Here is a 13,913-nt window from a genome sequence, read left to right as displayed (position 1 = left end):
TGCATGCCTGGGAACTTCTTAAGGTATGGTCACCTAGTGGTGGTTTTGTTGTTGCCCTTAGTACAGGAGGCTTAAAGAGGCACCAATTGTTTGGCATGTGCTGACATCAGAATTTCTTTTTTCTGCTGCCTCTCCACCTCTTGAAGTGGATACCGTGACGAAATGAATGTTGTTTAATAACTCTAAGAGACAGAGAAAACTGCTGAATTCCGGTGAAACAGTGGCCTGATGGTGGAAAATCAGTATGAGGCAGTGGTCATGCTGGGATTTTACCCTGGTTTCGATATACAATCAGTTAAATTCAATACGAAATGCCATCATTTTATCGATTAATTATCTTTCATTTTGAGATGACTGTTCTAACAAATAAGCAGTCTCTTCTTTCTTTCACAATTTAAAAAGCAAAATAAAAACCTAATGCGCTTCATTGCATTGATTTATAAAAGTGCAGACAAACCTGAATATTTAGAATTCTTTGAACACAGGATGAGATGGGAAAGGGAGTTATGTCTTTTCAGACATCATGTTTGTATAATCACTTGTTAGAGGAGATCTCACCCTAAGCCTCTCTGATTTATTTCCATACTTTAATGTATTCGTATACATTTGTTTTTTAATTTGCAGTTCTGTGTTCAGATGCTGAAATGAGCAGCATACTTGTGGTTGTCTAATGTAGCAACTCCACAAAATGCTTGTTTTCCTCTCAGACATGAGGGGCCTGGGGTTCTCTGTTAAGACTACATAATGGTGTTGCCCAGTTAGGAAAGCGACAAATGTAAATAAAATATTCCCTAAAGTTGCTTTTTTGCAAAGATTTGGATGCAAACAGGGCAAGCACGTGTGTCATGCTGCATGGACAGGTATGATCCAGTATAGAAACTGTGTCGCTTCTAAAGGGTGATTTCTGGGGATAAAGAAGAATCCAAGAGAGCAAAAAGGTCACTCGGCACAGCTTGCCTTAGCATTGTCAAATCCCATCTGCTTGTCTCCTCTCCACAGGGCAGAATACATTGGATTATTGTACACTCAAAGTTCAGCACACCACTTGCACTTTTCCTTGCAAAAGAAAGCCTGATAGGCTTTAGGGGCTTGTTAGGACTTTGAGACTGTCATGCTACAGGGTTTTATTCCCCAGGGTGCTGTTAAAGATAGAGACATACAGTTCAGAGCTGTCATACTGGCCAGCAAATAGAAGGTAGAGATTGGAAAAAATGTAATTTCTTTTGACTTTATCTTAAGGAAAGTAAAACAATTTGATGATTAGATGTGTGGGACATAGTGCCTTGATGTCTACTTGAGCTAATTTCTTCATCTTCTTAAAAGAGCACTGCTCCCCCTTGGCTACTCAGGAGAGAAGGTCATTTTTCAAAAACTTTATTGGACAGAAGTCTTACAGTTAAACCATTTGCCCTGCTTTCCAAGTGGAAGCTTCCTTCTACAGCTAATCATAGAGGATTGGTGCAAGTTCCACAAGTTTTCAGAAAGAGTTAGAAGAAAGGGAAGTAAGTGCTGAATTCTTACGCATTAAAACATTTTGCCAGCCTGTTTAGTTGGGTTGTGTGCAATTACAGCAGTACAAAATTAAATTGTACTCCTGTCTTTTCATCTGCTGTAGTCGGTAGAATTTAAGAATGAGTTTAATTATACTGTTGGAAGGAAAAACATGCAGTGGTTAGAAATAAAATGGATGGCGAACAGCGGTAATAGGTAAGTAGAGGCTTGTGCCTTCTTTCCCTGTAGGACCCACTTGCTACTCGTGATCAGAAGCTCATCTCGAGGTGTGGTTTAGGCTTTATAATCTAACTAGAAGTTACAGGGCATCTGCAGATAACTTTAAAAAAACAACTGCAGATAGTCTGGAAATGACTGGGCCTTTTCACATTTATAGTTGCGCATGGACATGTGTGCCTGCATCAGGATTTTGAGAGAGAGAAAAATGGGCTTCAGTTGCCCCACACCAGTGGCACAATGATTTGTTGAATGTGTTGATCCTCAGGTGCTAGGATATGTTTGTAGTCTTTGCTTTCTTGTTGTTGTGGACAAGAATCTAACATTTTCCAACCTGTGGAAACTTCATGGCATGTGTGAGAGATGGTATAAAATAATTAATGTCCTGCTCATTGGCACTGTATTTCCTCTGAAGCTATAGAGTGTAGCAGTAGGCTGGAGTTGAGGGGTTAGATCTTCTGTAACCTGCAAGATCAAAACCTGCTTAGATTCCCTTAGGCTTCTGCCTTGTTACAGAATTAAAGCAGATTATTTTGAGCCAGGTGAAAACTCTCCTGTCTGGCTGGCTTCAATCAATATCTTCACTCTGCTGAGAGGGTTGTGTGTGTATAGCTTTAACTGAGCATCATTCTCTGTGCACGTTTATGTCTGCAGCTGCTATCTAATCTTTGCATGCTTTGTGGAAAGCTGTAACGTTCACCTTGCCTTCCTCTCATTTACCTCTTTCTTGTATCCCAGATGTATCTGAGTTCAGCAGATGGACTTGGCCTTTTATTTATAGAGCATCACTTTTCTGTGCTTCTGAGCAAACTGCAAATATCCCTCCAGTTCCATGTAAAAGAGATCTCGAGAAACAGAGCACTAGTCCAGGATCTGGTAAAGCCAGCTTCCCTCAGCAGACAGGAGCTATGAAAATTATTTACTTCACTCTCTCTGGATGTGCTTCTGTGCATTTGTGTGTGTTTTCCTTAGAATTCTTTGTCACTTCTTTGAAGCGTGGAGCCAGAGGAGCAGTACAAGGATGCTCTTCAATTTGAGGAGGTTGGGGTTGTTTTTAATATAGCAGTATGATGTGTTTACTCACCAAAGCTGCTTTTCTTACCATAGGCATAGGAAAGGACCTTCTGGTCACTTAGGAAAGATTAATTTTTGTTGTTGATCTAAATGAATAACTCTTAAGTACAAAACTTCAAGAAATTTTTTACTTTTAGTAACAGTAATCAGTGGCATGGTGATGCAGTTAAAATTAGTACCAGCGATCTGACTGTGAAAAGCATGCTGCCAATGTCTACCTTTTAAGCTGAGTAGATGGGGAAAGCTTTTTCTGAATTTATACTATCCTGTAAGCCTAACTCATTTCTGTGACAGAAAAATCACATCAGGCTTCAATTAAATGACTATATGTCTCCCATCTCACCTTGGATTAAAAAAAAGTGCTACCATCCTGTGAGACAGAAATCACTAATACTTGAGAAAAGTGGTTTTGAGAGCATTTCTAAGAGAAAATATTGACTTTAAAAAGCTGCATTGTAATATTCACTTACTGAGGTTTTCTCTTGAAATGTATTTTTTACTTCCTTTTTGTATTGAAGCCATCTATTTTAAAGATTTTTGTAGTAAATAAATAGAACATTGTCATTCATTATTTCATTAATCTTAGGCAAATAACAGATTATCAGTTTTATGGAGTTAAAAGTAAACTAAAATGTAACCTTTTTAAAACAAAAACCTGCTCACTTGCCACAGAAGAATTTTGGATGAAATGCAGCTGTTGAACAGTTGCTTAAAATAAATTGCATACTTTAAACCCACCAAGAAGATATATGAGGATTCAAAACTGTGTCACAAATCCTGACCTACTGAGAAAGAATGCTTAATGAAAAGACTACTGTACGTTTCACTGTATCCTTTGCAAGGAGGGTGAAATTCAGGTCAACAGGATAGAAAGCTTCCAGGACTCAGGAAACCTGAACAATCGATCACTGAGTAAACATTATTGCAGATACTTATGGAGAGTAATTGATCTTGAACGCAATAATAGGCTTTATAAAAGGATTTAAATAAGTTGTAATGATTCCTTATCTACCCTGGTGTAATAGATTGACAGTAATTACATATGCATTTGTGAATTACTCTCCGATTACATTAATATATAATTTTTTATTTCATTTACACTGAAGTTTCAACCCAGACTTTCGAGGCGCAAAGGTTAATTTAAAATAGGGGGGATGAGTTACTTGGATGTTACAGCAGCTTGTCTCAGCAAGAATGAAATACTGAGGTTTTCTAATAAAAATACAGAATGTTCTTGTTTGTGACAAAATTGAGGTTGAACTAATCATAGACTAATAGCTTGCGGTTGCTGTATATTTTTTGTAGAACTATCCACTGCTTTCACATTTGGAAGCTTCACATTGTTTCAAAACACAAACAAATGCTCCCACACAAATGAGGTAGCTAAGCTCACAGTTATTGACTGGGACATGTTTTTTTTATCCTTATATGTATGTTTAAAGGAAGGAATGCCATCGTCTTGGACCTCTGGACAAAAACATTTTTCTGCTTGCAGTGGCAAGTGACATTTGAATACCACTGCAAATGAAAGAAATTGGAATAGTTTTTTCTTCTCCCACCCATAATCATTCCTGGCAGTCTCTCACACTGCATTTGGCAGAACTCTGTATGTTCATTTTTACTCTTTCTCTATCTGCAGCCATTAAGCTTTTGCTTTATGGAGTGGCTCTTACACAGAGTAATGCAAAGGGAGAACATTTTAATACGCGATTGTCTGAACACAGAAGTTGGCAGGCTGCCCCTGAAGCAGGCGCAATACTTGAAACTATTTATAATAAAATTTATTATGTAGTTGACAAGATTTCTAGCTGCTCTTTCGGTGTGCACATATGATTTGGGCCATAACAATTGCTTTAGATCTATTCCATTACTGGTGGGAGGCAGGTAACCTAATTAAGAAGTTAGCACTAACTCTGGGCTTTTTTAGGGCTGGCAGCTGATGTGGCCCTTGCATAGACACCATGTAGAGAAATAGTTGGAAGGCTGCTCTATTGTTTTTGCCCCCACTGTTGAGAGCAAGCACTTTTTCAGTCTTTAGTCTGAAAATATTTAGCCTGAAAACTATTATCAGTATTCCGGAGTGAAAATTCTCTCCTTTTTTAATCCCTGTGAAAAACTGTATCACTTGCTGTAGAAAGTACTGGTAAAAATAAAATTACATGGTGTGTACGTGTGTGGAAAATAGTCCTAATTTTTAATTTGTCCATTTGGAATTAAGAGAGATTTGAGACAGAAGTAAACAGCTAAGTATGCTTGCAAGCTCATGAGAGCACATCTGCTCATTAGCCATTAGGAAACAAAATATTTTAATACAATTCTTTATTTTCTATGAAGATCAGAGACAGAGACGTACATGAGCCGTGCAAGCAACTCTCATGGAGGCTTTTCCCCCCCTACACTGTCATTGTACTTCATTGCTGACAGGCAAAAATACTTAACTCTCTGGTGGGTTTGTCTTGTTAAATATCCAAAGTATGGAATGAATTGAGACCACCGAACAGTTAAAATGCTTTTCTTACAAAATGGCAGAAAATGTCCAAATGACAGGACAGGATTTCAGTAAATATGCTTTCTGGAACCTTCTTTATTTCTCATTGCATTTGAAGGTGAGGTTCATCTACATTAAAGGACCACCTAGGCCATCCTGTCCCCTCAAGCTTTAAAATTTTACATGGATTTACTGCATGGCAGCACAATATGTTACTGTCATTCCAAGTATTGCAGTAATGTTTTGTTCTTAATTGACAACTTGAAGCTTTGCATCCATTGGGTGTGTACTTCTTGTGGTGATTTTCTAGTAGAGGGCCATATCATCCTGATCTTAATACCCCGTTTAATATTGAACAGGGTTTGGTATTTGTTTCACATTTTACTTAGACTAGCATATTTTAAGGATGATATCTCAAATATTTCATGTTAGACCCTTCTCATTACTTTTGAGAAATCTGATTTTCTGTTTTTGCCTCGCATGCCACCATATAATTTATTTTGGATTTGCTTAAGGAAAAGTGAAGCATACCTTAATAACTGTAGAAGTGAGAATGCATTACCTGTTGTCAGTCTAAAAACGCACAGTTTCTAGCCATTTCTACAATGTACTTTGAGCATTAAAACAAATAGTTTTAGATAATACCTCTGTTAGTGTAAAATAGTTTCATATAAAAATCCTTTCGAAGTGTATTGATTTAATTTTTAAGGGGAAAATGTCAGGTTTTGCTGCCTCTGTCTGGTCCCCGATAGCAGACCTTCCACTTCCGTAGAGCCCTCATAATTTCAGTAATAACTCTGCTTGCATTGTAAAAGTCAGGCCATGCAGATCAAATCACCAGAACATAGTGTCATTGCCCCCTAAAAACATCTGTCGCAGCGTCCTAGTAGCATAACAAAGTGGGTTTGCCTGTACAAGAGACAGTAGATGCCAATCTTGACTGAATTTGTGCCTAGAGAGAACGTGGACAACTCTTGTCTTTTCACTACTGTGCTCTTTCATTTAGAATTTGGAAAATTCCGGAGTAAAATTGCAGCTTTAGTGGGGATCCCACAGGTCGGCTATCCTGCTGGCGTGGCCAGAAGAGCTGCCTCCCTTAAATCGTATAACTGCCTGTTAGTTGATCTTCGCGCTTCGATATTGTAATATTAGGCCTGGTCCAGGAAAGCACTTAAATGTCTGTGTAACTTTATGCATGTGAATAGTTTTGCTGGTTCCAGTGGGAATACAGACATGCATCTGTGCTGAAGTGCTTTGCTGGATCAGGTCCTACGCCTCCGCTGGAAGCCTCCGAGGGATATGACGGCATTGTCAACCTCACTATTATGACAAGAAGAGTCTAAATTTTGCTTTTAATTGAAGGTTCCCATGAGAAGGTTATGCTTGGAAAATTCCTGTATCAACCTATCCGTGTAGTTATCTATTTTTAAAAGATGTAATGAAAGGAGATGTGGACAGTGAAAGATATTTGCTTTCAGCTTATCTAAAATGTAACTTGTGAAATGGGTTTTGCCATTAGGTGGAACTAAATGAAAATTCTCTAAAACATTGTATAGCTATTAAACAAATTGAGTTTAAGAAAGCTTGCTGAAAGACAAGTTTAGTACCTATACATAGAGATAAATACATTCAGAAGAAATACATAGTTTTAAATGTTTCCTGGTTTGGATCGGTCCTTCCATTGTTTTTTTTTTGTTGTTTTTTTTTTTTTATCTACTTTTGTTTGTGAGGTGACTGGTGATATGTACAACTAGAGTTTCAAAGTAATTAATACAGATGATTGTTGTAGGCAGGCATTTCTGTAGTAAGCAATAACCAATGTACTTACTTTTTTAGTTATATATTTTTTTTATTATTATTTATTTATTTATTTATTTTTACAAGAAGGTGTATATGATGGCCTTTGAATTCAGAACTTCTCTATCAGGGAGACAGGCATATCAGATGTCACCAGCACAGTGCTTTCCGAGCCTAGCTTGCAAACTGCCATTGTCAGCGTGTGTTTAAATGGATAATAATGGATATGAAGTCTTGCATGACCGAGCAGTGAACTTCATGTTAACTATACATTTAGCAGTGCAGATCTTTAAAAGTGAAATCTCAGCTGCTCTATTTGATTGATAAACTTTGCACCTGTGGTTTGAGAAGTCTGCATAGCTAATAGAGAAGTGGTAGGCCTATCTACTATTTTGGCTTCAAGTATCAATGTTTAGTCAAGTCCTTTTCCAAAATGCTATGAGGTCTTTAACACCGTGTAGTGGTGGCTGTTGCTGTTTAAATTAGGGCTGCAAAGATGATTAAGGAACTGAAGCGTCTTTCGTACAAGGAGAAACCAAGAGAGCTGGGAGTGTTCAGCCTGGAGAAGAGGAGGCTTGGGAAGATCTTATGAAGGTGTGTAGATGGGAGGGAACGAAGAAGAGAGAGCCAGACCCTTCTCAGTAGTGCCCATTGTCAGGACAAGAGGCAATGGGCACAAATTGAAATGCAAGAAACTACATCTGACCACAGGAAGACACACTTTTACTGTCAGGCTGGTCAAACACTGGAATGGGTTGTCTAGACAGGTTGTAGAGTCTCCATCCATGGATGTTTTCCAAACCCAAGTGGACGTGATCTTAGGCAACCTACTCTAGCTGACCCTGCTTCAACAGGGGAGTTGGACAAGATGATGTCTGTCCTCAAGAGATCTGTCCAATCTAAATAACGCTGTGATTCTGTAAAGGTGCTGACATTTATAGATGTATCTATCACATGTATGTATATGATAATCATGTTTGTGATTTTATACGTATTTGTGTGTATGAAGTCAGCCGTTGACGACTGTAAATAGTTCTAATTTTCATGTTAAACTTTATGTATGTATTGTTGACCAAACCACCATGCATATACATGTTTACTCCTGACTCCTGTCTAGTCTTCCTGTGATCCTCTCTTGTTTTTCTTAAAAATGAATTCAAATGTAAAGTAAATTTTAGGAAATGTGTCTTGGAATGAGTAGTGCCAGCTGTCGGGGTGCTTTTGGAGACAGCTAATAACGGATCACAGCTTTCTTCGGTGCCACCTCATTTCTCTCATACTTGCTCACAAAGGCATGTGGTAGGAAAGGCAGCCTTAGCAGTAAGACCAGCCCTTGGTTATATTTGTTGATTTCCTTCTTTTTTTTTTTTTTTTTTTTTTTCCAATTGTTGTGGGTTGTTTTGGGTTTTGTGGGGTTTTTTTTGGTTGGGTTTAGTTTTGGTTTTGTGTTGTGGGGTTTTCTGTTTGTTTTTGAAAGACCTTTGGTCCTTTTATTTCTGGAAAGACCTTTGCAGTACTTCTAGACACTCCTGTTCTTCATCAGTATTTCCTTCACTAGGAAGGTAGAATGCGTGTTCTAAGAGCTCCTAAATCAACCAGCCTGTCTCTACTTTATTCAGGAGAAAAAAAGTTTATAAATGTAATGCTAGTAGAGTGGAACTCTTCTAGCTCAGTATGCATGAGACAGAGCACTGTTGCAAATACTGAACAAAACTCAATGTCTGCACAATTAGACCACGGTTGAGAATTTACAAATTGACATTTTGCAAATAAGTATTTGTTCTGAGATGTTAAGTGAAGGATTTATCAATAAATATAAGCTTCAAAAATTCAGAGTTGGTTCAGCATATGGATTTACGAGACCAAAGGTTCTTCCAGTGTGTTCTTCATGACACCAGAAATGTTAGAAATTGCTTTTTTTTTTTTTTTTTTTTTTCCCCTAAGCATGGTTACAATGATGACAGATTGCAAACGGATGTGTTTTGGTATGCAGTTTAGATTAGTAAAGTCCAAGAACCATTTTCAAAGTGAACACTGAATTTTATGGTTGACTTATATAAATATATAATACATAAGTACATAATATATACCTTGGGAAATACTATATTAGATAAGTCTGTGAACAGTCATTTCATTCATTTCTAAATGTTTGTTTCTACATATCTGTGATTTAAGGTTAAAGGATATTTCAGAGTTTAATTTTAAATGTTACATATTAGTATGGATACAAGGCAAAAATGAAGTGTGTGCAGTTATATTTGTTAACTCTGTAGCCAGAAAAAAAAAAATAATGTCTTGATTACAGTTTGAAGTCTCCTTGTGTCTTTGCTTCTAGTATTCAATCAAAAAGTTTGGTTAATATACATTTTGTGTCCTGTGTCTAACAGTGAAAAAGGATTTTGCTATATTATAGATTATTTCCAGGTCAAAAAAAAAAAAGGAGGGATTAAATATGTAGAAGACTTTAAAAAAATAGCAAAAGCAATAACGTAACATGATTCCAATTTTCAGATAAAACTCATAGTTGTTTTCTAATTCTATTTTTCAGTTTCCATAGCTAGACGCGTCCAAGACCCACTAGCTGAGCTAGTGAAAATTGAGCCCAAACACATAGGAGTTGGAATGTATCAGGTAAGATAATACGTATCATTTCATCTAAGTAATCTATCATGATATAGAGAAACACCAAAGTGCTGCTTCATAATTGTCAACTAGTTATATCTCCTTTAAAAGACATTTGTAGAGCTGATAGAATGGTAGTAAATACTTAGAAGTCATAGACTGCCTCTTTTTTTAATCTCTACTTTTAACGATTGTGATTGAGGCTCTGAAATGGCTGTAGCCAGATTTGTAGCCTATTAAAACCATCAAATCAGACAGGTAACCTGATCTGTAAAGCTTTCTCTTTTTTTTTTTTTTTGTATTGTTACAGCAATGGGGTTTTAGCTCTTTGTGTAAAATACAATGAGATATTGATCCTCCATTTAGAAGCCGTTAATTGGTACTATTATGTGCACTCCTTCCTAGAAGTTTGTAATAAAAGCATTTGTTTTGAAGTTTTTCATTTACTACAGCTGAGTTGGAATATGTTTGACAATTCTTATTTTTATACATTTTTGTAGGTTATTTCTGAGTAGTAGCTTTTACCTTTAAAGTATCTTTACAAAGTGAGTGGTATTGAGAAGTGGTACATAAGTTATTGTCATTTTATAGCATATTGGCATCCATTCAGGAAAGCATTTATGCATGTGCTTAAGTCCCACCAAATAGAGAAGTAAAAAAAAATGGAAACTTCAGCATGTGCTTTTCTCTGTATTTTTGAAACTATAGAATGTGACTAAGTCTGAAAGGCTGGAACAGAAGTCAGAACAGAAAGCATAGAACAGTCTGGATCTGTACTTTCAGGCTAGCACAGAAGAAAGTGGGATAGAATACAATTAGTGGCATAGAATCCTTTCCTACGACTGCTAAAGCTGGTGTGACGAAGAAAGGTGTTACGAAAAATGTCAAAGAAGTGTATATCCTGTTTTATTTTTTAGCAAACTGAGGTCAACATTTTAGTTAAGGTAGTGCTCAGTGCTTGTATTCCCACAGACTGCAAAATGTACTCATGTTGCTTGCTAACTGCAAAACTTATCAGTAAAACTAACTTACATAATTAATCTTTCAGTATGAACTATGCCATAGTTCTTGAGGAAAATCAGTTTGAAGGGCTGAAATACTGTAATTTCTTTAATTTCACTAAAAACGTGCCTTAATGATGACAGCTGCAAACCAGGGGGTGGTCATCTGGCAAAAAAGCAGCTTCACTCTGAAGCATACTTCTTCCTTACTTGTAGAGACCCATTGCTTTTATTTATAACAATAACAACCATAACCACTACAATGAAAAGTAGTACAAATATTCGTTGATCCTTGCTGTAAGGAAAAACGTATTTAACAACAACAAAATATTGTCATCACTTCATGAAGAAGTGTTGGTTGCTTTTTTTTAAACAAAATTTTTAAAAATCAATTCCAAAATGGGTTTGTTTTACTATCTGAAGTGTACTGTGAATTTGTAAGTATTAGGAACTTGCATTGCTGTGGCTAGAGGGTATTCCTTTAGATGCACGCTATCTGCTCTGGCCCACATGCACATTGTACAAACATGCATCTAAAGCAAAAAGGCACAGACCTGGTGGTGATTGTATGGTTTTGGGAGCATGATGTTGTCAGGCAAATGTTGCAATGAATGTATTGCAGCGGTTCACCACTGCCTGAGTGACTGAGGCTGGCATCATCTACCTTGCACTGAAACAGACCTGGGTAAGTACCACATTCTTGGCCCTTTCAGGGGAGCTTCTTCATCCACTAGATCGACTTTTACAAGTAAACAGCAAACTACATTATTTGTTCGTGTCCAAATTGGTTATATGAAAAGTTCTGGAGAAATAATTCCTAAAAGCCTGGTAAAGGTAGACCTCAAAAATTGTTCTTTACCAACTATCTCTATTTTTAAGTTTTGTCATGGTTTGCCTAAATCCTCTGAGGGAGAGAGACCTCTTGTCAGAATTCTGCACCGCAGGAGCCGTAAGGTGCTCATTCAAAGAGAAATTTCTGAGGTATTAGAGTTTTAAGTGACACTACTGAAAGCAAATTTACACTCTTGAAAGCCGACTCAGAACCTCTGCTGCCTTCTTGGGGTGAGCGCTGTCTCGTGGAAAGGGAGGAGAAGAGAAATTCAGCTGTTGAGGCTGATCTTCCTTCAGAGAGAGCCGCCACTTGCTGGCATCTCAGAGGGCAGGCATGGGAAAAGCTGTGGCGTCGTACGGGGAATCCCAGAGTAATAGCTGATGTCAGCCTTCAGATGAGGAGTGTATCAGGTACAGGATTTTATATTATCCCAGTCAATTTGAAAAATTTTATTATACTTTAATATATAACCCATTTGCTAGCTGCAGCTTTTTAGTAAGTTCTGGGATGAAATATGCAAAGTGCAGTTGAGATCAACACTGTAACAAGCTTCTTACAGAGAAAGTTACTTTCTTGCCCCACTCTAAGTATAAACCTAGCATTTAGGTATTACCTCTCCTTTCTTAAACACCTTGAAATGGATATTTAGGGATCTGACGAATCCAGGTTTTGGCTTTTTTGTCCTGAAGGACTGACAGCGATTAGTCCCGCACCCAGTGTCCACTTCTTCGGACTGAGGCTGTGTGCTGCCAACCCATGACTGTGGAAGCTGTATAATAGCAAGAACAGGATGGTGGTTTCGTGAGGGGTGCTTGCATGCTCATTGTGTGTTGATCAAAGTGTGAGCTCCACAAAGGAGTGGTCCTACCTTTTCTGCTACTCCTGCCCAAGTGCACTGGTCCCTTTTCTGGTGCTGCTGATGGCTATGTGACGTCCCAGGTTGGCATAAGGCAGGAGCAGCAATGCATAGCTTGGGGAAGGAGTTATCCCCTTGGGCAGGAGCTGCTGCTGTCAGCAATGACACTAGTGCTACAGGAAGATGAAGTGGCTATGCGTTAAATCTACTGCTCAAAATATGAGCTTTCTCAGTCTGTGGAGTGCGTGGCCCGTCAAGAGGACTGGCTGAAGTGGCTCCATCTTCTGTAGTCTCTGCTTCCATGGGATTTTGGATTGCTCCACCTGGCCTCTTGGTACTTCATGTGTGTGTTTGTGAGAATATTGGTGTTTTCTACTTTTTCTAGTGCAAATTTTCCAAGGAAAACTGCTCATTTGGGTATGGATACTCTGGGTATGGAAATACAACTTTATGGGTAGCAAGAGATATCTGGAAATTGAGGGGGAAAATGATTGAAACTTGTACTTGACCACCTACTTTTATTCCAATTTCAAGTTATGATTCTGAGTTTGTGCACTACCAAGAAAATCAGGTTTGTCAGAGAAAAATAAACAGGACCGAAATCTAGCAGGTATTTCCTTAAAGTAAGAGAAGCACAACCTAATTTATTAGGGCCTCTCTCAGACCAAAATTCCAGTTGCCTAAAGGTCCTTTTCATCTTTAATAGTTTTCTCATTAGGAAAATTGTTTGTTCCTCCCAGACAGGAACCTAGCCAAAATTAATTTATCACCTTCAGCCCATATTACTATGATTTCTTCTGTAGTTGAACATGAAAATGATGCCTAGACTCTGCTTGATACAGACTGTATTTGCCTTGCCACCTCTCCATGCCACTTTAAAGCTGAATTCCGGTTTGGGTAGAAATAGCTAGTGGCTCAAGTCTTTACTACACTGCAAACTAAGTTTTACCTGATGAATCACCACTATGGTGTAATGATCTTGAGGGATGTAAGATCTTGAAAGCTGCTTCACAAATTGTGGACTTCTATATTCCATCTTGTCTCTGAATGAACTCACTGGGATCTGAAAGACAGGGACACGTGGGACAGTATTTCACAGTGCTCTTAGCTCTGCTCCTCACTAAAGGAAATTTAAACCCCTCCTGTGAACTTGTAGGCTCCTGGAAAGAGACTGTTGTTGCAGAATTTTTTCACTTCATGCTGTAAGGAATTGCTTGCTTTGGAATTTGTGGAAAAAGGAGAGGAATACTCGAGAGTTTTGATGTATACAAAGGGATGGGGTGGGATGTTTCTACCTATAAAATTTTGTTGAGGGCAGGCAAAAAAAATAGTGTCTTATCAATAGGGAAAAGGTGTATTTTTTTTTTTTTTTTTTTAGAGTGTATATGTAGGCGGGTGAATATGTTTGTGCTTAATGCAGGATTTTATCACCCAGCAACTTAGGGAATACTTACTTATCATGTAGTAGTGGTAAAACATTAGTTCTGTGAAGAAAGCAAGTGAAAAACGTGGGGT

General features: G+C 37.9%; 1 protein-coding gene across 3 annotated transcripts in view; it reads left to right on the top strand.

Annotated features, from left to right (window-relative positions):
- The window catches only part of SRBD1 (S1 RNA binding domain 1), a 131,480-nt gene that overhangs the window by 69,407 nt on the left and 48,160 nt on the right, over positions 1 to 13,913 (top strand). For all 3 annotated transcript variants that reach the window (XM_082047646.1, XM_082047648.1, XM_082047647.1), the window contains exon 17: positions 9,636 to 9,718. In XM_082047646.1, coding sequence (XP_081903772.1) covers positions 9,636 to 9,718 — 83 coding nt within the window. The remainder of the gene's footprint in view (positions 1 to 9,635; positions 9,719 to 13,913) is intronic.

This window comes from Streptopelia decaocto, assembly GCF_964273445.1.
Source record: "Streptopelia decaocto genome assembly, chromosome: 3".
Lineage (NCBI taxonomy): Eukaryota > Metazoa > Chordata > Aves > Columbiformes > Columbidae > Streptopelia > Streptopelia decaocto.
The sequence above is the reverse complement of the archived record's forward strand: the minus strand, read 5'-3'. Positions and strand labels throughout refer to the sequence as shown.